The following is a 27,440-nucleotide window of genomic DNA, read 5'->3' as shown; positions in this document are numbered from 1 at the left end:
AAAAAAAAAAAAAAAAAAAAAAAACAGAATTTTTTAAATATAATTTTATTGACTCCTGATGACCCTCGTCATCCTGATCCTTGAGCACCCATGGACGGCAATTGTAAAGAGACAATGGAAATAGATACTCGCCATACTAACGTGGCCGTTGTCGATTCTCTTGCGAGCAACAGATTCCGAGGACTCGTCACGAATACAATATGGCTTGTCTCTTGTAGCGCTCTCGATGGCGTCATCGGGGCGAGACTTCGACCCCCGCACCCGAGCCTTCTCCGACGAGGAACTGAAGCCCCAGCCGATGATCAAGAAGTCACGGAAACAGGTGAGTCCCGATGCCGCATCCGCAGGGAAGAATGTGACATCATGTAGATAAAGTAGGGAGCTTCTAGTATGCGTCGGTAACATTGCTCCATTTGGTACCCCAGTTCGTTCCGGACGACTTGAAGGATGACAAATACTGGGCTCGTCGCAGGAAGAACAACATGGCGGCAAAGAGATCGCGAGACGCACGTCGCATGAAGGAGAATCAGATAGCCCTGAGAGCCGGCTTCCTGGAGAAGGAGGTAAGAAACTATATGAGAAACCAGGATCCTCTTCTACTGGGATACGCGAACACTGATCAATATACATTACAATACGTAAGCACGTGTGGGCATTGATTATATTGATAACAGTTAAAAATTATTTATTTATATTAAAAAAAGACTCATACTACTATAATGTTTCCCTAATGACTCATGCCAGGGCAAGTCGACGCCATTTTGTTTCTGATCTCCCCTTTATCATTTTTTACAGAACATGGGTCTGCGACAGGAATTGGATCGGTTAAAGAACGAGAACATGCTTCTGCGTGATAAGCTCAGCAAATACACGGACGTCTAACCAATGGCCGTCGCGACGCGTCTTCACAGTTCTTCGTTACCCAGCGTCTCTTCCCTACTTAGATCGCGTCTCCGTCGTCTACAGGAAGAAACACGCAGATGAAGACAGTCCCACACAAATTTCTATTAAAAAAATTCATTATACCCCCCTCCCCTCTCCCCCCAACATTATCCATCACCCATTTTTCCCCATATATCCCATCCGTATAATCCTATTCGCGTTAACACTAAGTGAAAACTTATCTTATCTACCAACCTGATGCCTTTTATCCATCCCCTAGATTCTCCTCAGCCTCACTTGTACATAGTTATATGTATAGTTAGATTATATATATATTATATATAATATCGATATCATATTATAGTATGAACAATACTAGAGAGAGATACCTGTATCTACATTTAAATGAAGAGGACACGTATACATATTACGTAACACCCGCGACACTACAAAGACACACACCATGTACACACGTTATGTTAATCCGATGACGCAATATATGTATAAACAAACGTACACATTACATTCGCACGCATATTCTCGCAGATTACGATCGGATCACTTTTATCTTTTATCATTGGGAAATACCAACAATTGCATTTTACACTCAGTACACGTATACAGTTTACACTTGCGTATGGAGAGACATATACATATATATACATATATATTGTATATATATATATATATATATATATATATACAATACACTATACACTTGCACGCGCGTAAGCCCAACCGCTGCATACGTTTGAACAGGAAGCTCCGCCATTTTCAAATGAGTCTTGAGAGAAAAAAAAGGAGAAAGATGCCTGAACGATATTTTCCATCGATGCCAATAGAAACAGTAAAGAAGGAGGGAAAAAAGAATGTATCTTGGAATTGGGGGAATTTTCTTTTTTTTTTCTTTTGACTTTTACTTCGCACTCTGTTCTTTACTCTCTTTGTTAAACTTATGTTTCTCTTTCTCTCTCTCTCACTCTCTCTCTCTCTCTCTCTCTCTTGTTCTATCTCTCTAATTCTCCTTCAATCCTCTCATTCTCTATGTTGCATCTCTTTTGTCTTGATTTAATAAAATCTGATCTCGAACCAAAAGTCTGTCATCGATCACAAACATTCAGGCATATCTTGTTCGTGGCTCTTTTCTTCGACTAGTGACTTTTGTCATCGAATGATCTATCAATTATCTGTATTCAATAATGACGTTTAAGCATGTTGTTATGATCTGTTATTATCATTTTTATTCTTTCAATCCCCTCGATATCTGTTTCTTTTCTCTCATCATCTTACTATTTCTCTCTCTCTCTCTCTCTCTCTCTTACTCTTTCTCTGTTTCTCGCTTTATAAATTTTTCTTTAATCATCCACTTCAGTACTTCTTTTTCTCTTGTCCGTCTTCCTCACAGACCCGGTGTACACAGGAAGTCGCGTATTGGTTACCAGGGCCAGCCGCCAGGGCGTTAATTACACATGGAATGATAGAGACCTCTCGTGGTTGAATCATGTGAGCTTACTTTTGGTGCCTTTTTCACGGGCGCTAAATTTTCTTATATAACAATAAGTAAAAGAAGGCGGAGAAGTAGGACGAAGAAAAAAAATAATAAGTGCGGAGGGAGAAAAGGAGCGAAAATAATATAAATACCCACGTGCGCGGTCACGTGCTAATTCGCTTTATCAAGTCGGTATGATAATAATAACAACAGTAACGCCTAAGCTCGCTACTCCAGCCGCGTCGCGTTCACCGAGCCATTGTAAATAATTCTCGATACGGATCACAAAAAAAATGTGGCGCGATCGTAGGAAATCTATTCTGATCCCACGTTGCTCGGGGATCATGTCTGCGTGCTGTGACAAAAGTCTGGTATTCGTTTCGTTTCGTTGCGCACATTATATAGATATGTCATATAGATACATAAGTACACATACGATATATAGTATATAAATATATTATATAATAAACATGACGTTCCTCGCGCGCAAAATTATGTTAAAAACTGTCCTAGGACTGTCGGCTAGAATTGTATAATTCTTTTCGTTCGATATTTAACGTCAAAATTTATAATGATCACGATTCAGCCTAACGATAAGTTAAAGGAAACAATAACAAATTGAAAAGAATTTCTTCACGCGCATATAAATACATCAGACTGGCGGGACACGAAAACGTATTTAAATACTGTACATGTATACCTATAGATATACCTAAGAGGCCCTAGAATATCGATCAATCCGTTATTTTTTATTTTTGGTTTTCTTTTTTAATTGTAAGGCCTTGTATTGTGTTCAACGAAGCGCGTAGCGAATTGTAAACCAGGATAGTGACGAAGTCCTTCTTAAGACATAACGTGGACGACGTCTTGTCGCACGTGCGTCGACGTAATACAAATCTCGTGTATTGTTTCCAAGACACGTTACGCTGTTACGTCACATGATGACGACTGTATGACGACAGTCGTCAACAACCGTATCGCGAAGATATTTGCCTTGGCCTCGTCGTCGTTGCGATATTACTTTTTCTTTTTCCTTTTTCGACGTCATATTTTTTTAGCGAATATCTCCAAGTGAGAGAAAGACAAAGTGAGAGAGAGAAAGAGAGAGAGAGAGAGAGTAACGCAAAGAAAGATACAAAGATAGAGCCTGTGATTGAATGGAGAGAATGCGACGGAATGCGTGCTGAAGTGAGATAGCCTGTAATATTGTATATGCATAAGGAGAAAGGACAGAGAGAGAGAGAGAGAGAGAGAGAGACAGAAAGAGAGAGCGTGATATACATATGTTATTCAGGCAAGAGTGAAAGAGACAAAAGAGAAGGACAAAGAATAGAAACAAACAAGTACAGATCTTTTTAAAGAATCGCTCGGTTTATCATTAAAAAATCATGAATTTAATATAACAATAATGAGAAACAGAAAAGAAACTATGGATAACGATCGTTGTGTATTGATTCGTGGAATCGTGCTGTGTTATGCGAGTGAGAGAGAGAGAGAGAGAGAGAGAGAGAGGGAGAGAGAGGGAGTGACAGGAATAGAAAAGATTTAAAGGGGAAAAGAAAGAAAAAAAAAAAGAAAATTAAAGAATGTAATTCTTATCGACGTTTTCTGCGCACGAATCTAGCTCCTAGTTCTCCCGGAGGGTTTTTAATATTTCTAGCGTATCCACGTGGTGATGGTACACAGTGATTCTAGTTGTTTTTATTGTAAGGCTAGGAAAGTACTTTTTTCTTTCTTTTTTTCTCCTTTCGTTAGCATATAGTTCACACGTTAAATCGTAGTGGCGCTCAAGTGCGCGGAAAGCGTCGCCAACGTAGAGAAGGAACGTAACGTCACAAACCGCCCACGGTCGTCCGAAACGCTAAGATTGATGATTCTGTATGACAGATGTTACAACGTCGTCGTCATCGGTGACGATGACGATACGGCCGTGACGATGACTATTATTATTATTAATATTATTAATATTATTATTTGTTGTTAATAATAATTCTTCTAACCGACCGCGACTGTTACAATGACGATCCTGACGACCTCATAACATTATTTCGTGTATAGACTATTTACTTATATATAATTGTAATTACATTATGACGAGAGGAACGATGACGATCGTGATTGATTGTAAAGGTGGCTGCTCCGGCTACTAGCCTACATCTTTTTAAGTTTTTAGATGTTTATTTTGTTTCGGTATAATATTATAGAGAGATGAGAAATTGTTACATGGAGATAAATCATGGCTGCATTAGAGTTCTCAGTCGTATTCTACGTTTTTATCTTTTTTTTTATCTTCTCTTCAAGGTGTCGGTATAACGACAGGCTGATTAGATGGCAAAGTGTTAAGATACCTGACAGCGTATAAAGGATCTGTACAGAATTATTGATTGAAGAGGGGATTGGAGCTTTGCGAAAGATTTGGCAGCATTTTCATTTAAGCGACAATAATTGAGTCGTCGACAGGATCCCATTGCGATTTTACGTAAGACGATAGTTTAATTTGAATCGTTGCTCTTTATTCATTTTTATCTGTTGTCAGTTTCAAAATCTTGGGATTCTTGTGGGTGATTGTTCCAGGTGGGATTTTTGTGTAGCTTCCATGAAAATGCTTCAAGTTTATTCGTGCCGGTGGTATACGCCTGATTCAATATCCTTGCAATTGTTTTGATGGGAGAATTTTTTATTGCAACTAGAAAATATTTTCGATATTCTGCATGGCACTGAAGGGGGGCCGGGGGCGGGTTAATGAAATAGTAGGAAGGCCGAATGTTTTCGCGCGAATCCATTGTCGCTTCTATGAATATCCCTTTGTATCTTTTTGTTTTTGGGAAGGTATCGATCGATTCGAATGACTGTTTTGCTTGAAAGTGATTGGCTGGAGTCGCGCGATCATTGTTGCCGCGGTTTATAGTCCTCGACATTTTTGCGATGATCCGACGATAGTGAATTATATTGTAGCAAATAAAAATGCCAGCGAACTAGGGGCAGACACACGTGTGTGATGCTACCAGCTTTGCTCTCAGATTATAGGAGACAAGAATAGATATAGAGAACGGAACACACAATGCCGTCACGCCAAAATCATCCGATCCATGTACGAAATGAGAAACAAAAAGTGAAAACTGTGAAGTATGAACGACCACCAATTTAAAAAAAAAAGAAGAAACCTACTGTACCACATTTCGAGAAATATATGTATTTGTTATTGTTTTAATTGAATCATTGTTGTTTTCTATGATCTGACAATTTTATCCTTTCTTACTATCGTTATCCTATGACTATGCTGCTTCAGGTGATGGAATAAGGAATGATAATTGCATGGTGGAAATTTTCAAACGGTTTTTGACCGACTATATTCTGGTGAACGCAACAGGGTTTTAACTCAGAAGAATACTTGGAGGAAAAACTTTTTCTTTCTTCCAATGAATTTTACTGTTTTGATAGGGTGAAAGATGAAGAAAATTTATTAACTGTTTCGCGCTTTTATTTCATCAAGTTACATACGTGAAATGTTATCTGCTGCGTTTTAAATTTTGAATAGCAGCGTCTGCTGGATACTTCATGAAACTTCTTTGTCATAAAGTTAAAAACGTGGCTCCACAGGTGAATAGGGAGCAGAGATGAATAGGGAGATGCACAGCGCTACGATTTTCGGCGATACCAAAATCGTGGCGCTAAATCATAGCGGCGAGTCTGGAAGTAGGATATTGTGATCATCAACTCCGTCGACAAAGCATATCCCGTCGTAGCCGAGCTGAACGTGATCACGAACGTGTAGCCTGGCCGGCAGAGGTACTCCGCAACTTACCGCTGGTTCTCAGAACAACCCTTAGAACGAGGCCGCTCATCAGATATTGCTTAAATATGTATTTATGCTTAATTCGATGAACTGCCTCGTTGTAAGGGTTGCTCTGAGCAAAGATGAGCAGGGAGATGTACAACACTCCGGTTTTCGGTGGTACCAAAATCATGCCGGTAAATCGTAGCGGCAAGTTCGGGGACGGTTATAATTTTGTTTTATTTACCAGAGATGAGCAGGGAGATGCACAACGCTACAGTTTTAGGCGATACCAAAATCATGCCCCTAAATCGTAGCAGCAAGTCTGGAAGTAGAATTCTGTGATCATCGCCTCCGTCGACAATAAAAATCCCGTCGTCGTCGAGCTAAACGTGAACACGAACGCGTAGCTTGGCGGGCAGAGGTTCTCCGCTACTCACCGCTGGTTCCCAAAGCAACTCTTAGAACGAGACCGGGAAATATAGAACTTCTCAAGAGTTATTGAAAAAGCTTATTGTGGAAATATTTTTAAGACATTTTTAAAAAAGTGCCAACTTGACACCCGTGTAGCACCTCAATTTTTACTAAATATTATTGGATCTTGATTTACTTTCAAAATTTATTCAAAATATAAAATTGAAGCTAAATAAAAATCTCGCAGAATATACGGAGTAGATAAAATTTGAATTGAAACTGTAGAATATCGAAAATGAATTACATTCAAATTGAAATATTACGGGCGAGCCCAGTGGGTTAGACGTAAGGAACCACGCCCGCCGCCGGCGGCGGGCCCCGTTAGCCATCGATCCCCGCGCAAAATGTCTCCGACAGAGGATGACTTTATACTAGCAGGTGCTCAGTAGCACCCGCACCTACCCCAAGTGAAGGAGACCCCCAAGCACAAACACAAATCGGACTTTACCCAGAGTCAACGGACTACCCCGCACGACCTCCCCACCGACACATAGGATCGTCTCTACCCACACAAGTGCCCAAGGGTCAACGACATGTTGGAGCATTTTTAGCAAAGCGAACAAATTATACTAAATACGCGAGAGCTAGACACCTGGTTAGATTCACTATACGAAAGACCATGGCCGTAGATACCCTAAGGGGGCTCAAGGCCCCCGTCGGGAGACCCATAAGGACCTGTTGCGGCCACAACTTGGGCCCGACCCATTGAGCAAGCTCAACAGATGAGGCGGAAGGGCAACCCCCGACACCATGGTCTTAAGTCTAGCTGCACTAACCGGATGACTACTCTTATATGACTACTTGAATTAATAGCTCGACCCGACCAAAGGAATAGGAAGTATAAGACAAGCACAATGGAAAGTGAGAGGGAACAGAGTGAAACGAGAAGACAGGAAGGAAGATAGAAATAAAAAAGTCAAAAGGTATAAAAATAAGGAATAGAGTTATAAAATTAGAGAAGAAGTAAGGAAAGAGATAAGTAAGAAAGTAAAGAATGAAGGATTAAGTAATAAATATACAAATAGAAGAAGGTTGTAAATGGATATGGGGGGTGCTTCCAAGAGACCAGTATAGGAGACCGGCTCGAGGAAGAATCAGAACGAGAACGAGAAGAAAGCGGAGAACCTCTGTCCGCCAAGCTACGCGTTCGTGTTTACGCTTAGTTCGGCTACGACGGGATTCGCATTGTCGACGGAGGCGATGGTCACGAAATCCTACTCCCGGACTCGCCGCTACGATTTAGCGCCATGCTTTTGGTATCGCCTAAAACCGGAGCGTTGTGCATCTCCCCACTCATCGCTGCGCTAAAAACTGTAGCGTTGTACAGCTTCTTACGGCCAACGAACAAATTTGGCCAACGGCCAAAGAGTCCGGCCAACGGTGGGGCTTGTTAGTCATTGGCTCCGCCATATTATGGGCTCTTTCCGGAATAGAATGGTGTGTGTGAATACTTATATGGGTGAGATTCGCATTGTGTAGGGTGGATGGCGTTAAGCCCTGTACGGTGGCTTGCCTGTGCTTGGCGCGAGATTCGACCGAGTCTCGCGCAATGTCATGGTGGCGCCAAACCAGCCCTTAATATGGCGTCCCTTCCGGGTGTTGGCCGGACTCTTACTAGAGGGACTCTACTCCTTACTCATCTATGGCGCCTGTTGTATACGTCAATAGTTATTCGTATCATTTCATAAAATGTACGTTCATGCAGTGATGTACCCATTAATATTTGGTTTACTAGTAAGTACATTTGGATATTTAGTATTACTGTTGTCAATTTATTATCGTGTGAGTTTTTATGATGAAAATCATAACCAGAATGTAGTGTTTCATATTGTTCTTTTCCTTAGCTAAATACAATTGCCGCAGACTTTTCGGCAGAAGATTGCAAGCTCTTAGGATACAATAAAGCTAATTTACTATGTTCCACATGTGAAAAATTGGTTACTTATAATCTTCATGATATGTAGTGAGTATATACTTTTAGTATCTTGTGATGCACTGTTTCAGGCATAATGACTTTACTTGACAAATTATAGTGACAAATGCAAGGAATGTTGCTTGAAAGATGATGACGATGATGCATTAGGTCAGAAGCGTTACCCAAAGGCAGTCCTTGAAGTGTGTACATGTAAATTTGGAGCATATCCCCAGATTCAGGGTAAAAATTTAATTTGTTGTATTTTAGCAGATTAGTAATTAATCAAAGCATTATGACTAAATATATTATTTTATTTTAGCCTTCATTAAAAGTGATCGTCCCAGCAAGTACAAGAATCTACAAATAAAATACGTCCGTGGCTTGGATCCAATTATCAAGCTTTTTGATTCGGACAATAAAGTTGAAGATATACTTGATATTCATAAGTGGGATACAGACTCAGTAGATGAATTTTTAGCCACTCACTTGTCCATAGACTAAACCAATTAATTCATTCACCAATTTTATACTTGGAAAATATAACAAACATTATCCTATAAACATTGTTGAAATTTTTTTAAAAAAAAAACAAAAAACCAGAAGATATTTTTGTGTACTGTTTATTTCGTTCTTTTTCATAGTATCAATACACGAAGTTCGACGATAAAATTACTCTCTGCTGTTGGAATGAAATTTCCTATGTATAATTAGTCATTGTAAAATTCATGGTGCACGATTACCATCTAAATGATGTCAATCAATCTGAAACACTCAAGGCATCCAGTTGCCTTTCGACCAACAAAAATGTCGAAATACAGCGTCAAAGTGAAACATCTGATTAAATTTCATATAGAGAGAAATAGAGAAAAATTGGGCCGGATGTATTTGACAGTGCGACACTTGAACAGTAAGATTAAGAGTATAAGATTAGAGATCATGTTTCATGTTGTCTATTGACATTGATGCCTGTGGATATTAATTACACGATAAAAAATATTGCAGATGCAATACAAAAAAAAAGGAGAAACGCTTAATTTGAATAATCAAGATAAGACCTTATTCTTAATTCATTTGATTCAACCTCTTGATCCGCTTATTTTTATAGGTAGAAACATTTATATTCTGATAATCATTACAGTCGATCTGAAATAACTTAGCAGTCGTGATGTTATTTCCGAAAAAAATTGCACTGAGAAAAATAAGAATAAAAAAGGAAAAAAGAAGAAAGCTTTGCCCACGAATCTTTAGTCTCTATTGCAATTACTCCGTGTGCACAGGGATCCGCATTCGATTTACGCTTACTCCGGACTTGGAATTATTGTTCCTCTGTCTCGTAGTGCGAAATCGCAACACAAAAACATAATTAGCATCGCCAAGTATTCCGCGAAGCGGACATACAGGTAGAATAATTGTTATCAACTTCTGCTTCGTAGAATAAATCCTAGACATGTTTTCCGATTACGGAGCGATAGTTTACCGACGAGATCTTCGTCCTCGTCCTCCACGTCCACGAGGATAACCACGACCTCGTTGAGGCTTTGACTGTGGCGGCGTGATATTTCTCTCAACCTTTGGTGGCGCTACTGTCTGTTCCGCTTCCTGTTCCGGTTGCTGATCCTTCTCCTCTCCTGTCTCATCCAAAAGATTACCTATTTCACCTTCGTTATCGTTATCAATATCAGCCCACATCTTTTCTGCTGGAGTATTTTTCTCTTGATTAATCTCAGCATCCTGGACTTCCGCTTGACTCTGTTCCGGATTTAATCGATTACTTTCGTCCTCTTCAGACTCAGCATCTGCCTCCAAAGGATCGTATTTCTCATCACCGTCGGATTTCTTTGCTGCCAAGGCGCTTCCGTTACTCGTTTCGTTGGCTGTCTCAGAAACATCTTCGTTGTTCTCTTCAGAATTTGAGGTCTTACGTCTCTTACAGCTTCCTGGACCATCCTCTTCTTCCTCCTCCTCGTTCTCATTCTGTGTCTCCTTCTCGTTGGTCTGAAATAGAAAAATGTGGAAATCATTAAATTTCTAATTTTAGCATCCCTGCCAAGAGTTGGTTATTATTTTCTTATTCATAAGTCAGAATACCTCAGATTCGTCTAACGTCTTCGTTGTGGCATTTCCAGGAGTTGAGGTCAATGCTTTTACCTCTTGCACAAAGTTACGATAATGAGTTATGGTACGGAGATGAGCTGTCATGTCATCTGATGTCATCATGAAACGTCGGCATTTCTCACAATAATAACCCTGGACCTCTTTCACGAGAGACTTACCTGAAAAATAAACCAAGTTAATATTAAACATTCAATAAGAATGTTGTGTGAATGATATAAGTAGTAAATAAATAGGACAAATAAAATATAATTACCAATGGCAATTTGATTTTGACGACAATGCTTAAAAGATGGTACTTTGTATTTTGTATCAGTAATATCATCAGTGATATCTGTAAGAAAAACTGTATTCTCAGCAGGCTGAGGTTCTTCATCCTTCTCAGTCTTGGGTTCTACTCCGATATCTTTCTCTTCATCTTCAGCAGTGCGAACTTCAGCCTCACCCTTGGCTAATTTCTCTGCAAATACAACAAAATATAATTTTCTCTAATGCTCTGTATAACTGCTCTTTTTTAATCATTGCATTCGTCGACTGACCTTTCTTCTTGTTCTTTCTCTGCTCCTCATTTTGAACAGCATTCTTCATATGCGCTGGTGTAAGACAGTGCTCGTCATATTCTATACGAGATGGGAATTCCTTGACACATGGGAAACATCTTGGATGCAAAAATGTTTTTAACTGTTGATGCTTCTCGCTCTTTCGATGACTCGACAAAGTACCGTAGAAGTTCAAGTCACACATTGTGCAATATTCTCTGACATTAAGGTCTACGGAAAGCTGTTGGAATTGCATGAAATTAATACAAGGTCAGATTTTATTAATAAAAAAGTAAATCTATCGAAGTACCTTTTTTCCACGACGTTTAGAATTACTTAAGGTAAGTTCACGTTGCTCTTCGGCAACTCTTAACTCATGACGCATCAGATCCACCTTAAGCTTATAGGATTCATCTAATTTATCCATCATCAGTTGATGAGCTCGTCCACGAAGATGATTCTCAAATGACTAAAATAGGACATAGTCATTCTACCTTCTGATATGATAATAAGATAAATTGCGTTATAGTATCACTTACATATCCATCCCACATATGCTTGTTACAAACAGGACAAAACATTCGATTCATAGGAACCTCAGCATATCGACTCTCTGCATGTCTTGCCTCAGATTTTTTTCCATACGCTTTAGGATCCTTATCCTTATCTTTCTCTTTATCCTTATCCTGAACTGGCTCATTCTCTTCCTTTGAAGAAGTCTGCTGCTGAGTAGACTCAGTCTGCTCAGTTTCCTCACTTGCAGCAGATTCCTTTGGTTCTTCCTCACCTTCAATTTTCTCTGCTGGAGTAGCCTCGGCTATCTCCTCCTTTTCTTCCTTCACTTCTGCTTTCTTCTCCTCCGGAGCATCATTACTGCCCTTCTCACTGTTTTAAAAATGTATAATCTCTTCAGGTACATTGTGTTACGCGGACGTGTATCCTACTGTTTTATCCATCTTCTTAAAGCAGAAGATCTCCAAGAGATCTGGGAGTGACACAAGACCGGAGTTCTCTTAAAATTTCAAATGTTAGAAAAAACTTTTTTTACCCAGTTCATATATGAGTATGGGATAAAAGATGGAGAAAACAGTTTGGTAAATAATAAAATCGCTTGGATACCTAATTTAAAAAAAAAAGTGTACTGCATATCTATCTAGACTCGATCCGAGTGATAGTAAAATAAAAAAAAAATCAAGAAACGAGATTTTTATCAATGAAACGAAAAACCCACGGTTCTCATAGCGAAGGAGGCGGTATGGGAATGACGAGTGGTCCTTGGAAAATATAAAACGTTTGTGAAAAATGATTTGACGAACGAAACTGTTAACGAGGACTGCCGCAAGATGTGAAGAATCTCTTGAAATACGTGATACACGTGGATCATCCAGAGGTTGCCCTAAAGGCAGGCAGTTTTCGCGCGTTTAAATCCAAGATATGAATTGTGGGTTGTAGTATCGCGTAACCAGGATGCAGTAAAGAAACGTAGCCAAGGCTTTGGATTTAATTTAAAAAGATCAATTAATGGACGTCAAGAAACGGATTGCCGAATGTATTGCAATACTCTTATGTCAAAAGACGTACGAAGGTAGGTAGGTTGGTAGGCATAAGGTAAATAGGTAGGTAGGGTTGCTGTGAGTTGTGTACTTGTACGTGATAGAGAGAAATATATAATAGAGAATGAGAACCCGCTGTTGAAGTTTTGAAGAGACTATGTCGCAATCGCCAGGAGCTTACCTTTTGACAACGGGTGTTTCTGCCTTTTCGTTATCAGAGGTCTTAACATCCTGCTGTTCCTTTTTGGCAGTCTGATTTTGTTTAGAGGCAGGAATTGGTTTAGAAGATTTATCGTTGCGATGCTGAATTTGGTTTCCGTTCATACGTTGGTTTCCGGACTGGGGTGCACGAGATTGTTGTGCGGATGGGCCACGTCGCCCAACGACGCCGTCTCGGGCGCGATTATTGCCCATCTAGTCATGTAGGTCAAACACGACCAAACCGTCATGAGAAGTATCTGACAATAACTGTGATTCTTCACGAATCGAAGCTGATTCGTAGTAACCACAGGGAAATGAAGGCAGAACAAATATTTTGTACTTGTATCGGGACTCGGGAAATAGAAATATTCATAAATTCGGGATTTTCTGTTGTTCCTGCTTATACATCCAGATAAGCGGACAGAACAGAGACAAGAGTTGTGGCGAGTTCCTGTTTTTACAGAAGACGTACATGTCAACGTCGTCTTCTGGTACTGGTAGGAAATTTCATTCGTATCCAAATACGTCTCAAAAGATGCGAAGTCTTTACAAAGCAATTGGCGCTTCTCCTTGAAATTGTTATTACGCACCGTTATCAATAGAGTTTCGTGATAAGTATGGGGATTGATTGCTTAGTAATGTGGTGTAGCGAGAATTGCGAGAATCTGTACACATATTGGCGACACCGAGATACGCAAATTCAATACCAACAGAGAAATCAAGTCAAATGAGTTATTAGGGCTGCGTATCTCGTATAGAGTCGACGGGACGCCCGTGCACTGCTGTACAATAACGAATATCCAGACGACCCATCGAATTCTGGACGAGTACGAGGAGAAATTTCGAATCCAAAGATAGTCTATGTAACAGCCTGAGACTGTAATGAAATGTCAAATAGGATTGTGCGAAAAATAATAACTCGCTCATCAATAAGTTCCATTCGAATCCTCTCTCAGAAAAATAACGGAAGCTCATATTCTGTATAATCAATACTAACTTTGTGTTAAGTCATACCTTGTTGTAAGGTTGAGGACGATTATTCTTCATTGGATGTCTCATGGGACGATCGTTGTAGCGTCCAGGAGAGTAGTTCTGCTGACCATGGAAATTTGGGCCTGGGCCACCAAAATTATTTCCAAGGCTCAGCAGGGATGGTACCTTTCGTGTAGGATACTTTTGTACGATCAGGCATTATTCTATATATGTACATCATTGCTTAAGTAATTTATAGTTTATATATTTACTTGTGGCTGTGTATCCTGTTGACTACGAAGAAGATTCGTCAGGAGATTACTAGCTATCGCAAGTTGAGCCTGTGGTGATGCTAGAGACAGATTATTGTTTGGCGTTGGTAGAATTCCTCTTCCAGGCATCATGCCACTTTCCCAGGGATTCATACCACCACCTCCACCGCCGCCACCTCCAGACATTCCTCCACCACCGCCCCCCATATTTCCTCCGCCGCCTCCACCACCTCCACCGCCGCCACTTCCGCCGCCGCCTCCGCCACGGTTATTGAAGTTTCTATTCCCGAAGGAATCCCTTTTCATTCCTCGATTGAAGGACATTGTTCCTAAAATCGAAGAAAAAACATTTAACTACAAAAATAGTGCTAAACAAGAAATGTGTGAATTGTCTTAGCTTAGTACGGAACGTTTGAGAATTGGGGATATGGAGTAAAAAATGGTTGCTCCAAAAAGTATTTCATTATTGTAATCATTATCTTTTACACAGTTCCACAAATGAAAATCATTTTATTTCATGAAGAAATCGTTTTGGTATTGACTTACCTAAGTGGAGTCCAGTCTTATGTAAAGGGCTGAAAAATGTAGACGAAATAAAATCCACGCACAAATGGAGGCCGCAACAAGCGTCACATAAACGTAAAACGGCACGAACTTAAAAGTTCTACCTACAAGAACTGGTCGATAATAAAATATTGGTACACCTGTGATTGGCAGAGAGTCTACCAATAATAGTCGAATTACTTGGACAAATTTTTCCAACTTACTTATCGCTTGCGTGTAAATGCACCCTAAGTCTTAATTCACGACCACGTGCCCTACTAAACACATGCATTATCTTACGACTGTTTCATGCATTAAACTCATAAGTAAAACATTTATTCAAACAAAGGTTCACATAGTTGGTAATTATTTTTCAGTTGTTTAAAATATAAAAATTTTAAATCTCTACTTTGCGCTAGACAAGTTTATGTGTATTATGCGAATTGTATTTTCTGAGTTTTGCACATTTCAGATTGTTATATGTACTAATATTTGGTACATGATACTATAAAACGCCGGTTACTTATCTTTCATGTATTATTAAAAAAAAAAAGAATAGGTTTTGTATAAATAAATATACATTTATTTTATTTAAGCTGGACATGGAACAATATTATGCGAAATACAATAGTCTTAGTTATTTGATAAGTGCACAAATACAAAATGAGATATTTTGTTTTAAATATTTTATTTTATTGTTTCAGTCATACAATTTTGGAATAAACAATATTCAAAATGGCAACTCACAGACCAGTGTCTTGCGGGCTGGACTTCTGTGCTGCTCCTAATTTAAACAATTGTTTACATCAAGCCACAACAAATAAGTAAGATATTAAATAAATAAATTTATTGAATACTGGTATTACAATGCAGTTGTGCTTGTTCTATAGGTTTGACTTTGTATGTGTACCTTTGGTTCATCCAAATTTTAAAAGAGAGTTCTTTAGTGGAAATGCAAAAGAAAGACCAGGACCATTTACAAGATCTGATATGCTGTTATGCAGTTCTGGTAACAAGACTGCACATTCATTTTCTTTCTCTATAGTATTTAATAATTATAAAACTTTAGCAAGCCATTCTTATTCTTTGTAGATTGGAATAATTTGGTGATCGGTAAGTTATCACCTTATTTCAACCCAGATTCAAAGATTCCCATGCTGATGAAGAACAGTGAGACTGCATTAAATCAAGAGCTCTCTCTTGCTGCACATTTGGGAGTGCCTGCAATAACTTTCAAACTAAAAGGAAACATACAAAAACACATGAATCTTGCAAGAATAATATACGATAAAATTATGACCACCTGCATTTTTCAGGTACTATCCATAGATGACATTTATGCATCCTGCACAATGCGTACCACCTTTTACGCACTTCTTTATTGTTAAAGGTTTGGGTTCAAGTACCTATGGAAAATCCTGCAAAACAGGCTTACACCTATAGAGATGATGAGGAACATTCGTTAGAGAGTCCATGGGAGTGGTGGAATTCTTTTAGAACAGTTTGTGATTTTGAACGTAAAATAGGAGTTGCTTTAATAGTAAGCCACGACTTACCCGAATCGGAGGAGGTACATCTATTATATAAATATGAAATTAAAAAATATTCAATTTTACAAATAATTAATTTACAGATTGATAGATGGCTGGGTGAACCAGTGAAGTGCTTAATTTTTCCTACAACATTATTTATATCTAATAAGAGAGGATATCCCGTATTGAGTAGAGCTCATCAAACACTAATAAAAAAATTCTGCTCACACGACATTCAGTTTATTCTAACAGGCGCTAATAGGCATCAAAACATTAGCAACTATCACAGCTACTTAGATTACTTGTGGAAGGTAATTATCAACGACTATCCTAACATCAAAACTATTCTAATTAAACTTTTCATTTAACCAGAGCTGTCAAATTAACGGACCTGTTGAAAAATTTGCTCGTGGATATGAGGACTACCTGCAATGCCCCTTACAACCGTTGATGGATAATTTGGAATCACAAACTTATGAAATATTTGAAAAAGATCCTGTAAAGTACACAGAGTATCAGAGAGCAATTCATATGGCTATCGTGGATAAAAGTAAAAAATTAAGGAAAACTGAACCCATGTTAGTAACAGAAATTCGTGCAATTAAAATTCTATCAAAACCATTAATTAAGTTTATTGTTTCTTACAGTGTAATTATGTTAGTCGGAGCAGGTAGAGGTCCATTGGTGCGAGCTTCTTTGAATGCTGCTGATCACGCTCACAAGAATGTCAAGGTGTATGCTGTGGAGAAGAATCCCAATGCCGTGATAACGTAAGATCCATAATTTTAAAAGTAGTATTATTGTACAATTAAAAACTTATGTTATATGCTGCAATTACAGTTTACAAGCCTTAGTGAAGGAAATGTGGTCAAACAGAGTGACAGTAGTATCATGTGATATGAGAAATTGGGAAGCTCCGGAGAAAGCAGACATTCTTGTGTCTGAATTACTTGGTTCGTTTGGGGACAACGAATTGTCTCCAGAATGTTTGGATGGTGTACAGAAATTTTTGAAAGGTCAGGATTCACAAATTAAGCTAATACTTTTATACATGTTTTATTTTGTTAATATTTATTGCTTTTAAAGATGATGGTGTTAGTATACCATCTTCGTATACATCTTATATCAGCCCTGTACAATCCTCAAAATTGTATAACGAAGTAAAACAGTGTAAGGAAAAGGATAAACATGCAATAGCTCATTTTGAAACGCCCTATGTCGTTCATCTGCAGAACAAATATGACATTGCGGCACCTCAATCTTTGTTTTCTTTTCATCATCCAAACAAAGGTGAGTTTAACTGTAATTATGAATTAACATTTTTCTCGTCCCTGTTGTTAATATATTATTACTGCGCTTCATTTTTAGATATTGTTATTGATAATACTCGGTATGCAGTTAAGAAATTTACTGTAAGACAAAATTCAGTATTACATGGATTCTCTGGATACTTTGATGCAGTACTGTACGATACTGTTAAATTAAGTATAGAACCAAATTCTCATAGTACTGGTATGTTCAGCTGGTTCCCAATATTCTTCCCAATCAAGGTACGTTGTTAGTAAATATATTTTAAATGTTTTTGAAATTCAAGTAAAAAAGAATTTATATAAATTCTAGGAGCCAGTGCAGCTTAAGACTGGTGATGAGATTGAGATACATTTTTGGAGAAGGTGTAGTACAAAGAATGTTTGGTACGAATGGTGTTTATCCAAACCCATATGTGGATCGGTGCATAATCCTAATGGAAGATCTTCCACAATTGGCCTTTAATTATCCATACACATTTCCAAAAGTGATTTTTCATTTGTGTTCATAATGTCAAAAAAGTATTCCTGAAATCTATTCAGTAAAGGATTCACAATAAAATGTCTTTCTTCCTCTAATCTGTTTAAAGGCATGTAAAGAAGAATATTGATTAATTTTATTGAATAAATGTCGTATGTTACAACGGCGTAAAGGAAAGAACAGTATCACAAAAATTCTCAGGATACACAGACTGGTGTAAAACGTGTTTGTTACACTTCATACTTATTTTGATTGAACTTAAGGGTCACCGATATTGTACAATACTGATAAGCTGTTTATGAGTCTCAACTGTAAAGAAATTTACTAAACAGTGACCTATTCACCTCACGTGATCATAAGAACCAGGCGCCGATAAGAATAATAAGAGATGAGCCAAAACTAGACAAACTTTTCTCTCGTATAATCGTAAGTCTTGAACAGCAGGATTAAAGGGTCCAACATTAATAACTTTAATATTGTTATTCAACGCAAAAAAATTTCGCAAATGCAAATCCTTATTCTTATTTTGTAAAAAATACACAATAAAATGAAGGAAAAATCTAAAGAACTCGTCAAATGCGTTTTTGATTGTAATCAATGATTTCTAATACAACTGAAACTGATGCCGGATCTACAAAAGATTCTGTAAGAAAGTTCCATGAGGAACTAGATATTCCTTGTACTCTTGCCAATGTTAAGAGATGGTTTTCAGAATTTTTTTTCACATGATAAGAGTATCCATGACGCGAAAAGCGAGAAACTTCGTATCCTCAACTCTTGGGCAACAAATGCCAATAGCTTGTGGAAGTTTTCGTCATTCGCCTGAGTCTGCTTGAGTCTCGCGGTCGGACACTCTTCGTTCCATCACTCCTTGTTCTGATTCGGATAGCCCCTTGGCGGAAGGTACGTAACTCATTCAAGGTCGCCGAAGAGCAGACGACATAGGAACAGAAGTGAATTAAAATATAATCACCTGAGGAAATTGATCTTGAAGATGGCACGTTTTGTGACACAAATAACAAAGCTGGCGGTTAGGACTATCTGCGTTCAAGATAGCCAATTCCTCGCGACAGCGTCGAGACCGGCGTCAATCTTCAAAATACGTCACATAACCACTAGTCAATGCGTACGAGCGGGTACGTTTAAATTTTATCTTACATAGAATAGAATATATATATTAATTTGTCTGAATTACTTTATGCTCAGAGAGATGGTATACGGATAAGCACGAATGGATAACAGTTGAAGGAAATATTGGTACAGTGGGCATTTCTCATTATGCTCAGGATGCTCTGGGAGATGTAGTTTATGCACAGCTTCCTGACGTTGGAGTTACAATTAGTAAAAATGGTTTGTCAGATTGTTTTTCCTCTCTGTATAAAGTTCCTTAAATATATTCCAAAGTAATATTATATTGCAATACTGTTCGCAGAGGAGTGTGGTGCTTTGGAGTCTGTAAAAGCTGCTTCAGAGGTGATAAGTCCAATCAGCGGCAAGGTATTAGAGAAGAACGAAGCTGTAGAGAGCAAGCCTGGTTTAATTAACAGCTCTTGTTATGAAGATGGTTGGTTATTCAAAATAGAATTATCAAATCGTGAAGAAATCAAGACACTAATGGATGAGAAGTCCTACGATCAGTATCTAAAGAGCGATCCACACTAGTGACCTCTATTACCATACCATTAATCACTACAAGACCCTGTTATCAATTCGCGTCAAGAGACATTCACGATATCAACATTGATAACACATACTTAGCGATTAATAATTGATTGTGAAATAGCAAGTATCCCTCTAATCGTATTTATTTAAAACAAGAACTATTATGAATTTTCATGAACGCCTCAATAAGTTTTGAAAATATCTAACGTACACGACCAAGTTTTATTAACATACATCTAGCAAAAGCTTTTACCTTGTTGGAACCTCATTTAGACAACTCGTTTATGAATTTTCCATTAGAATTCCAATATTAACAATCCGTTGCTTGATTTAACTAAGATTCTATTTTTATCCTATCAATAGCGTTCGCCATTACGAACTGCGCTAAGTATTTTAATGGTATCAAACTTCACAGCAAGTTAGAAATACTTATGAGTAAAACCGTTGATAATGTATCAAATCATCATTAATAATAATTATAGTTAAATAAATGATGCGCATATACTTATGTACATATAACGTAAGGAAGTATAACGTTTGATGAAAATTATCAGGCAATTTGAATGAGTCTCACGAATCTGTAAACTGCATGTGTCGCTCGCTACGAAGATAATATCTTCTTCTTGTCCGGTACATGAATATAAAATAATTCAAGAGTAAACACGTAATGATGAATTTCTATTACTGCATGTGACGCGTTACGACTAAAGATAAATGCGAGAATCGCGTGAATATCGTTAATTGTAAATTGGAGGATAGTTAACGATAAACGCGGCCAAAGTTTTATTATATCGTTGAATCTAAGGAGGAACAGTTGTATGTTAATAATAAAGATATATTTACAGTCAATTAATTTTTTTCTACATAATTTACAATTGCCAGCTCCTAATGGCAGTGTCAACAACGCATAAGATTTATAATTTTAATATTTTCTCTCTCTCTCTCTCTCTCTCTCTCTCTCACTCTCTCTTTCTTGCTTAAACTCACGTATTATAATTCTTTCTTTATAATTATCCCAATGACAAATCGAAAGTCGAAGAATCACATTGATCATTAAATTAGAGCTTTGCCGATGATTACTTGGTAACTGTACATCAATATATAACATAATGTACATAACACCGTTAATTATCCTATTTTCCTAATTACAATTGTCGATTAAAACATCTTGCAATGGAATTTTATCGGACGATTAAATAGGATGGACATGTACATAGATAATGGATATATTATTCATTCTGATATTCATCTTCTTGATGGTATTCTTTCAAAAGGTTACAAGTTTAAAGGACCGCCGGAGTCATTACACAGTAGAACGATAGGGCTGGGTCGGGTGGGTTGGGTGGTTGGATAGGTGGCTGAATGGAAAAGGATGGTGTTTGCGAATTGGTAGAATGGTTGTTCCAAAATTATCAGATCGGCACGTTCAGTAAATGTTTCATGTATATTCGGAGTTAAAGCGAACTTGTTACACAATAAATAAGGCATTCTAGCTTTAAAATCTGTCATTACCCACCCAAACAGCAAAGAGCGATTTCAAAAGCGCCAAATTATAAAAAAAAAGTATTTTGCAACAATCCTATGCATAATCATTTCAAACAAAGTTACAACAGATTCACTGATATTGTACAGCGTTAAATTATCAATGTACAATAAACAATTATTAAATATATATAAAAGTACCGAGATTCAAAATCGTATCGCATTGCTATCCGGGTGTCTAGTCTGAGGTATGTGGTTACTAAAAATGTAAAAGTATAAAAACTTAATACGGTTACGAGGAGGTAGTGCGATTCGTGTCGGTGTCAAAATAATGTGGAAGCGTTAGAGATAGAGAAAAGAATATATATATGTATATATAAAGGACGAAGAAGATAGGCGATTGATAAAAGAGAAAGTGTAAAAACGTCGGTCTGTTCTTTGCCTGACAAAGCGAAGAATGCTAACATCACTGTATTATTATTATTAATATTATTATTATAATATTAACTGATTGTACGATGCGTTGAACTAGACGATTTGAAAATTTGGGAACAAGTTTTTTTAGCGTAATCGATAAAGTTGCTGTTTTGTTTTTCTTTTGTCAAAAGTCAAAAAGTGTGAGCGATGACAGAAATCGTTGCTGGCTACTTGATTGCGCGGTATTTTGATATATATGTAATAATTATAATTTTGTGACGTATCCTATGTAGTATATAACTATACTCGGAGTGTTTGTGACTCTTTTGATTGATTATCGTAGTAGGACTGATTGAAAGGAATAACAATTGAATTCGGCATATTTTATTCTCCCCTAGTTTCATTTTGCGACGTGCGGAATGAACTGAGGAAGGTAAAGAGCTCGAAGAGGCACAAAGAGTACGGAGCGAAAGAGCCAATGAGATATCTTGGATGGACGGCGAGTTGGCAACGGGTGCAATTGGTGCAAGGATTTCTATCGATCTCGAAATTTTTTGACTTTGGATACTAGCAGGTGTAATAAACCGATGGCTTAGGTACCACAGACTGGCCAGGGTCGGCCAATCTTCACAGCACTGAAGAATTTTCTGACTAACGACTAAAACAATAATAATAATAATCTAGTAGTGAAAAATAACTATGATCGATCGCTAATCTTAACATTTAGTAAATATTTCTCATTATATTTAACAACTGCAATAAGACAATATTCTTCTTATATATTTATTATTAATCGCTACACAATAGTATAGGACCACATAAACCTTGCTCCAATGATTCTTTTATTATTTTCTTAAACATAATTCTTTATTATGATACAATATACAGTAATAAAATATTCGCAATTTGTGGTTATTCTTTTTTTTCCGCCACCTATTTGAAAAGTAATAAAGAGAAGAGAAAAAAAAAAAGAAAAGTACATGAATAAAATACTAAAATTAGTGAAGACATTAAGTAGCTAGTGATTTCTTTTTCAGTAAGCAACAGAAATATATTTTATTTCATTAAACTATACACAAAATATTCGTAATTACATATTTAACATGATTTTATACTATACAACGTAATTGGAATGTGTTAACTAGTATTTACAAATATAGTAGCCCTGCTGTGTGCAAGTGTGACAAAAATGCAGAATTTTCTTTAATTATTCTTTTAATCTTGTAGGAAGTTCTAAGGATGCCCAGGTGGCCGTGCGACAAACATATATCACATGCAAATTCACTGTCACTCGAGTATGCCCATTGAATCCCTTGCAGAAAAAGCACGAACGGCTGGAGAAGTCGGATTTTCTTTAGTAGTAGGATATTCGTTTAGGTGAGAGCAAGGCTTCAGTGGTATGCTTAAAAATAATCGCCTCTAATATTAGAAAAATAGCTTTACTTATTTAGACAAAAGTTGCCTGCCCTTTGACCAATATTTTGTTAACCACCCTTTGTACTGTTTTCAAGGCATCTTGCTTACTGTTTCCCTGCGCTTGTACCCGCCAACCGGGGTAATTCTCCGTGGATACATCTCTAAAACTTCAACATCAAATATAGAAAATATATGTTCATTATGTTTATATATTTAGATACACTTTATAATACATATACTATGTATATATGTAAAGTATGTACGTCTATACTTGATTTGTTTGCAAAGGTAATCCTTGAACCAGGAGGCCCCTACCCCATTTAACTTTTGGTCCGATCCCCCTAAGCAGCACTGGCCAATCCTCACGAGAAACAAAGACCTAAAGTAATCGCGACGACGAGGACGATATAACTTCCACCTCGCGCAGGTACCTCTATCCCTTTCAGGATCTTCCCGTTTCATCCAGTTCGTACTGCTCTTGCTGCCGTTGCTGCAGTCGCCGCTACCGCTGTTACCGCTGATTTATATCACGGCCAGGGTCTCAACCAGGACTCTCAATATACAGCGTTAGATCGTCTGCACGACAAAGCTGCCAAAACGATTCGTCCTTTCATTTCCTCTTCGCGTGAAGCATCTCCATCAGCAAGGTCTGCGTCGGCGCACCGCCGTTGCAGTGCTTCTGGTAAAGATGATCCTCCCCTCTGCTCGCCACCGCATGGATCTCTGGTAATACTGCTAGCAGCTTGTTGAACTTGTCCTGTTGACAAAAGACAAACACCTTTAGAATAACACGAAAACCACAACCCTTGCCTTCGCAACAGTCTCCACCTTGGACACTCAAACGCAGCTACTATTTCACCCACTGAAACCCACTGCTATAACGTCACGTCGTGTTTTCGTTCCATCAGCTTCCAGAGAAGTCTGCCCCATTTCTTTTTTTCCTACATTCTTTTTGTTTTTCAAATTACTTACCGGTATAGACGGATAACAGGTTAACGTGTAATCCAGAAGAGCCTGTTGAACCTGTTCGTGACCCTCTTGCACGTGCTTCTTGTTCACCAGTCCACGCACATCTGCACATTAACGGACAATAATGTATTAACCAAAGGACCCTCTCCTCCACGTACGTTCTATATAACACGGTACTGGTACAATACTAAGAATCCTTTTCCCCTGAGCCCAAGATAATAACAACACGGCACCCGGAGCTTCGTTTAACGTTACTCTGATCTTCGCCACTGAACCACCCAGGGTCTTCCTATCCAGGACTAAGCTAACAAGTACCAAGCTCTACATCATCCATTGTACCTGGACCCTTGGGGCTCCTCGCCACTGGATGACCAGCAAAGGTCAGTCCATTCCTCGGACTTGTTAAAATTCACAGTGCAACGGGTGTAAGAGTCATTCAACTATTTTCCAAGGTGTCAAGGATCAAGACCATTGAATAAAGTTCATTCTTCAACCTCCAAAAGGCGAAATGACCTCTCTCAATGATCAATCTACAAAACTGGCAAGGAGCCATCGCACGAGTCTTACCGTGATTGAGCAGCATTAGAAATTTCATGCAGATGTAATCGGACAGGTCGAATTTGAGCTCTTGGAGCTTGGTGGACAGATCGTTGAAGAGATCCGCCAAGGAAGGAACCCCCAATAGGCCGAGACAAAGGAGATCAAACTTTTGGCCATTGTGAAGTGTCGTCTCGTCCGGTAAGTTATTGTGTAACCTCTGATGAAGATGATCGAGCACCAACATATCTGACCAGGAGTGCTGTAGAAGCTTCATTTGGTCATCAACCTGAACAACGAATGACATCAATAATTATTTATGTATTTTCTCGTGGCATTGGCGTCCTACAATCTCTACCCCCTCTTTTCCTTTTTTTGTTTTTCTTATCAATATAATCAGTTCCTCAAAGACTCTCGTTCCCTCTGTATTAGAAACGAACGGGCGCTGCTACTCCAAGTGCGCGCGTAACGTAAAAGCGTTTAACATCACGGTCGACGCTACGCGTACAGCGCAACCTGATTATACAATGAGACCCGTTATTTCCAGATACATCCAACAAGCTCAGCCGTATGATATCTTAGCACGCGGACTTTTAACGAGATAGAGCGAACCGCGACGGGCTGCACTAGGTGCAGCTGACGACTCCATTGTTATAATAATAATTTCCGAGTCTTGCTACTGGGATTACTTTTATAATACATCGCATACGGTGAAGCATCGCGCGGCACTTCATTATTTATCCGCATACATAGTCTCCTTTTTAAATTTCATACTGTCATTAAACCCCGCTGAGAGTTTAGACCGAGAACACAAAGTGTGACTCTCGGATTGGTTACGCGTCTGCAATCAGAGGGAATACGCGTGGAGAATATTATGAAAGAAAAAAACGATACATGGATACATGGATAATACCCATGGTGGAATTGAATTATTCGCGAGTCGTATAGTCAAGAATTATTATGGACCCGCTTTGGGGCAACCGCCATAACCTAGAAACGTATCTTGCTATGACCCAGATATGAGGCGATGCTTGAAATCATTCAGCGATTGTGCAATGCTGCTGGTTACCTCACATCCCCGCTCACGGCACCGGCAGCCGAGCAACGGGGAACTTATCGGTAAGAACTGTAGGCACTTGGACGAGAAGAGCTACACGAGGACGATTTCCGATCAGCTCCACGATCACGCTGGAGGGAGGGTGTATCGGGATGGATTATACCTTATAATTCCAGGATCGCCACGTGGTTAATAATTATCCCAAAAAATGCACTTTTCACGATCTACGATAAATACCTGTGCAGAAAGAGCCATGAAATTCTCTCTTGTTAACGATTAGGTATATTAATGCGGGTAAAAAAAAATAGTGTCTCAATAACAATAGACTTCGGGGTAAATTGATTGATCAGAGGTTTCTGAACTGACAAACCTTGAGATCCTTGAAGAATACAGAGTTCCTCGCCCAGTCGACCTGCGAGAAGAGATTCTGGTCAAGCACTTTGCACATAAGTTCGAACAAGTCCACTTCACACTGATTGTACGTTTGGCTTTGCAAGAGTCCAAAAAGCGAGGCCTGCCACTCGCGATCGTCCACGGTTTGCACGAAGTCTCTTATCAGCGGACTAGTTTTAAGGGTAGTGGCGGAGGGCGTGGGCGCGTTTCCATGAGCTTGCTGGGACTGCTCGCCGTAGTTGAAGTCCTTGGGACTGAGGGTGGTCGAGTTGGCGGCCCAGAGTTTGCTGTCCAGGCTGGGGTTGGGATTGTGATGATGATTACCGCCGGAGATGTTCGGCTGATTGGAGGGTGCTATTAATTGATGTTGACCAGCGCCGCCCCCGCCGCCGCCGCCGCCACTGCCGCCGCTTCCGCCGGTAGCACTGCTGCCGCCGCCGCTTCCGGCCTGCGTCGTGACCAGACCCGCTGCCACGGCTGCAGGGGATGGACTCGAGTCCGGCGATGACGTGAGACTCGAGACCTGAGGTATCTGAATCTCCTGCTTGATGTGCAGGAAGGGCGTCACGGCCGAGGGGTAGTTCGAGGGGTCGCCCAGACTGCCCCTTATCGTTTGAAGAGCCATTTGCCGTTGTCTGAGAAGCTGCAGCTTCCTCGCGCGATCCCTTTTGTACATTGGCCCGAACTTGTTTCTTCCACCGCGCATTCGGTCTGCACGTACGGCTGTAAAGGACAGTTAAAGAGAATTAAATAAAAAGTAACATCGTGAGAGACCGACTTGTTTCCTTCTATGGTAAATACCGTCCAACGAAGGAGAATCCAAGTTCGCGTGTCGTTCTAGCAATTCGTATCGTATTCTCTTTTTCGACGTTGCGCCAGTGCCGGATAATCGCACGGTTTCCGAGGCAGCCGGTTACATCGCAATTTCGATCGAGCCGCGAGCAACTGCAGCCAACCTTGAGGGGGAAGTAAAGTTTCTAAGGCCGCCACGGACGAAAGCGGAAGTCGCCGCTAATTGCGCCTAAGTAGGACAAAGGCTGCGGAGAGCCCGTTCCTATTCCGATCGTAATCATCGAAGCGATAATGCGCTCGACTACGTACGTTCCAGGGACGATCATCCAATTCTAAACCAGTAACGCCTTTTGAAGGAAAAAGAAAAAAACAAAATTCAAACTCCACCTCATTCGCATGTATTATCAAGGATGACTCCGGAACGAAGATCGATAAAGATCGTACCGGGTAAACATTCAGCAAGATCCTGGTTACATAAAATTTTTGACCATTCACCTAAAAACCTAAATTCCGAAATTATTGAATATTGCATTACCCACGATGACAGTTAAAAATAACTCGACCGCGCAGACGGAAAAGAGGCACGAATCTCGGATAGAGAGAGACGCGACTGAACCGAGCGTTCCATTTTTTTTTTCCAGTCCACGCCCCCATCCCAAATTCCCCCC

General features: G+C 39.2%; 6 protein-coding genes across 33 annotated transcripts in view; 4 read left to right on the top strand and 2 right to left on the bottom strand.

Moving 5' to 3' along the window:
• Positions 1-5,587, top strand: part of LOC107269260 (thyrotroph embryonic factor) — a 69,691-nt gene extending 64,104 nt beyond the window's left edge. For 10 of the 21 annotated variants that reach the window (XM_025086558.1, XM_025086557.1, XM_025086554.1 and 7 more), the window contains 3 exons: positions 174-322; positions 417-638; positions 796-5,587. In XM_025086558.1, the coding sequence (XP_024942326.1) occupies positions 174-322; positions 417-638; positions 796-882 (458 nt within the window). In that variant the 3' untranslated portion in view covers positions 883-5,587. The remainder of the gene's footprint in view (positions 1-173; positions 323-416; positions 639-795) is intronic. The other 11 variants (XM_025086550.1, XM_025086547.1, XM_025086553.1 and 8 more) reach the window with 6 other exon arrangements.
• Positions 5,588-7,923: 2,336 nt separating this feature from the next.
• On the top strand, positions 7,924-9,096 carry LOC107269202 (selenoprotein F). Its single transcript, XM_015742795.2, has 4 exons — positions 7,924-8,354; positions 8,465-8,583; positions 8,654-8,775; positions 8,855-9,096. Exons 1-4 carry the CDS (start codon positions 8,310-8,312, stop codon positions 9,034-9,036), a joined length of 468 nt encoding a protein of 155 aa, XP_015598281.1. The 5' UTR covers positions 7,924-8,309; the 3' UTR covers positions 9,037-9,096.
• Positions 9,097-9,139: 43 nt separating this feature from the next.
• LOC107269175 (zinc finger protein on ecdysone puffs) lies at positions 9,140-14,854 on the bottom strand. Of its 2 annotated transcripts, none has more exons than XM_015742740.2 (10): positions 14,731-14,854; positions 14,185-14,513; positions 13,955-14,098; positions 12,921-13,153; positions 11,726-12,071; positions 11,497-11,655; positions 11,187-11,427; positions 10,904-11,107; positions 10,624-10,808; positions 9,140-10,530 (listed from the first exon to the last, which is right to left on the bottom strand). In XM_015742740.2, exons 2-10 carry the CDS (start codon positions 14,506-14,508, stop codon positions 10,009-10,011), a joined length of 2,358 nt encoding a protein of 785 aa, XP_015598226.1. In that variant the 5' UTR covers positions 14,509-14,513; positions 14,731-14,854; the 3' UTR covers positions 9,140-10,008. The 2 variants fall into 2 exon arrangements, with proteins under 2 accessions (XP_015598226.1, XP_015598225.1); XM_015742739.2 differs by having other exon boundaries at positions 13,955-14,113; positions 14,731-14,853.
• Positions 14,855-14,978: 124 nt separating this feature from the next.
• Positions 14,979-18,556, top strand: LOC107269179 (protein arginine N-methyltransferase 5). 2 transcript variants are annotated; one of them, XM_015742749.2, is made up of 12 exons: positions 14,980-15,089; positions 15,432-15,551; positions 15,618-15,736; positions 15,820-16,043; positions 16,118-16,297; positions 16,361-16,570; positions 16,632-16,837; positions 16,907-17,029; positions 17,100-17,275; positions 17,346-17,549; positions 17,628-17,809; positions 17,880-18,553. In XM_015742749.2, the coding sequence occupies exons 2-12, from the start codon at positions 15,463-15,465 to the stop codon at positions 18,030-18,032; spliced, it is 1,866 nt and encodes a 621-aa protein (XP_015598235.1). In that variant the 5' UTR covers positions 14,980-15,089; positions 15,432-15,462; the 3' UTR covers positions 18,033-18,553. The 2 variants fall into 2 exon arrangements, with proteins under 2 accessions (XP_015598234.1, XP_015598235.1); XM_015742748.2 differs by having other exon boundaries at positions 14,979-15,089; positions 16,632-17,029; positions 17,880-18,556.
• Positions 18,557-18,757: 201 nt separating this feature from the next.
• Positions 18,758-20,558, top strand: LOC107269201 (glycine cleavage system H protein, mitochondrial). 2 transcript variants are annotated; one of them, XM_015742794.2, is made up of 4 exons: positions 18,837-18,950; positions 19,042-19,183; positions 19,254-19,397; positions 19,480-20,558. In XM_015742794.2, exons 2-4 carry the CDS (start codon positions 19,042-19,044, stop codon positions 19,707-19,709), a joined length of 516 nt encoding a protein of 171 aa, XP_015598280.1. In that variant the 5' UTR covers positions 18,837-18,950; the 3' UTR covers positions 19,710-20,558. The 2 variants fall into 2 exon arrangements, with proteins under 2 accessions (XP_024942272.1, XP_015598280.1); XM_025086504.1 differs by having other exon boundaries at positions 18,758-19,183.
• Positions 20,559-21,134: 576 nt separating this feature from the next.
• LOC107269177 (nuclear hormone receptor FTZ-F1) overlaps positions 21,135-27,440 on the bottom strand; it is a 43,417-nt gene continuing 37,111 nt past the window's right edge. For all 5 annotated transcript variants that reach the window (XM_025086472.1, XM_015742743.2, XM_025086473.1 and 2 more), the window contains 4 exons: positions 25,958-26,703; positions 24,561-24,819; positions 23,997-24,097; positions 21,135-23,781 (listed from right to left, as the gene is read on the bottom strand). In XM_025086472.1, coding sequence (XP_024942240.1) covers positions 23,635-23,781; positions 23,997-24,097; positions 24,561-24,819; positions 25,958-26,703 — 1,253 coding nt within the window. In that variant the 3' untranslated portion in view covers positions 21,135-23,634. The remainder of the gene's footprint in view (positions 23,782-23,996; positions 24,098-24,560; positions 24,820-25,957; positions 26,704-27,440) is intronic.

Source organism: Cephus cinctus, unplaced genomic scaffold (assembly GCF_000341935.2).
Source record: "Cephus cinctus unplaced genomic scaffold, Ccin1 Ccin1_scaffold0617, whole genome shotgun sequence".
Lineage (NCBI taxonomy): Eukaryota > Metazoa > Arthropoda > Insecta > Hymenoptera > Cephidae > Cephus > Cephus cinctus.
The sequence above is the reverse complement of the archived record's forward strand: the minus strand, read 5'-3'. Positions and strand labels throughout refer to the sequence as shown.

What these genes read in the sequence shown, in the direction of transcription:
- LOC107269202 (XM_015742795.2), top strand. Translation starts at nt 8,310, where the DNA reads ATGTACGTTCATGCAGTGATGTACCCATTAATATTTGGTTTACTA. An exon ending in TATAATCTTCATGATATGTA is followed by an intron (nt 8,584 to 8,653) that starts GTGAGTATATAC and finishes GACAAATTATAG; the next exon opens with TGACAAATGCAAGGAATGTT. An exon ending in AGCATATCCCCAGATTCAGG is followed by an intron (nt 8,776 to 8,854) that starts GTAAAAATTTAA and finishes ATTTTATTTTAG; the next exon opens with CCTTCATTAAAAGTGATCGT.
- LOC107269175 (XM_015742739.2), bottom strand. Translation starts at nt 14,508, where the DNA reads ATGTCCTTCAATCGAGGAATGAAAAGGGATTCCTTCGGGAATAGAAAC. An exon ending in AACAGGATACACAGCCACAA is followed by an intron (nt 14,114 to 14,184) that starts GTAAATATATAA and finishes ATCGTACAAAAG; the next exon opens with TATCCTACACGAAAGGTACC. An exon ending in AGCATATGTGGGATGGATAT is followed by an intron (nt 11,656 to 11,725) that starts GTAAGTGATACT and finishes GTCCTATTTTAG; the next exon opens with TCATTTGAGAATCATCTTCG.
- LOC107269179 (XM_015742748.2), top strand. Translation starts at nt 15,463, where the DNA reads ATGGCAACTCACAGACCAGTGTCTTGCGGGCTGGACTTCTGTGCTGCT. An exon ending in ACTTACCCGAATCGGAGGAG is followed by an intron (nt 16,298 to 16,360) that starts GTACATCTATTA and finishes ATTAATTTACAG; the next exon opens with ATTGATAGATGGCTGGGTGA. An exon ending in AATCCCAATGCCGTGATAAC is followed by an intron (nt 17,030 to 17,099) that starts GTAAGATCCATA and finishes CTGCAATTACAG; the next exon opens with TTTACAAGCCTTAGTGAAGG.
- LOC107269201 (XM_025086504.1), top strand. Translation starts at nt 19,042, where the DNA reads ATGGCACGTTTTGTGACACAAATAACAAAGCTGGCGGTTAGGACTATC. An exon ending in TAGTCAATGCGTACGAGCGG is followed by an intron (nt 19,184 to 19,253) that starts GTACGTTTAAAT and finishes CTTTATGCTCAG; the next exon opens with AGAGATGGTATACGGATAAG. An exon ending in AGTTACAATTAGTAAAAATG is followed by an intron (nt 19,398 to 19,479) that starts GTTTGTCAGATT and finishes TACTGTTCGCAG; the next exon opens with AGGAGTGTGGTGCTTTGGAG.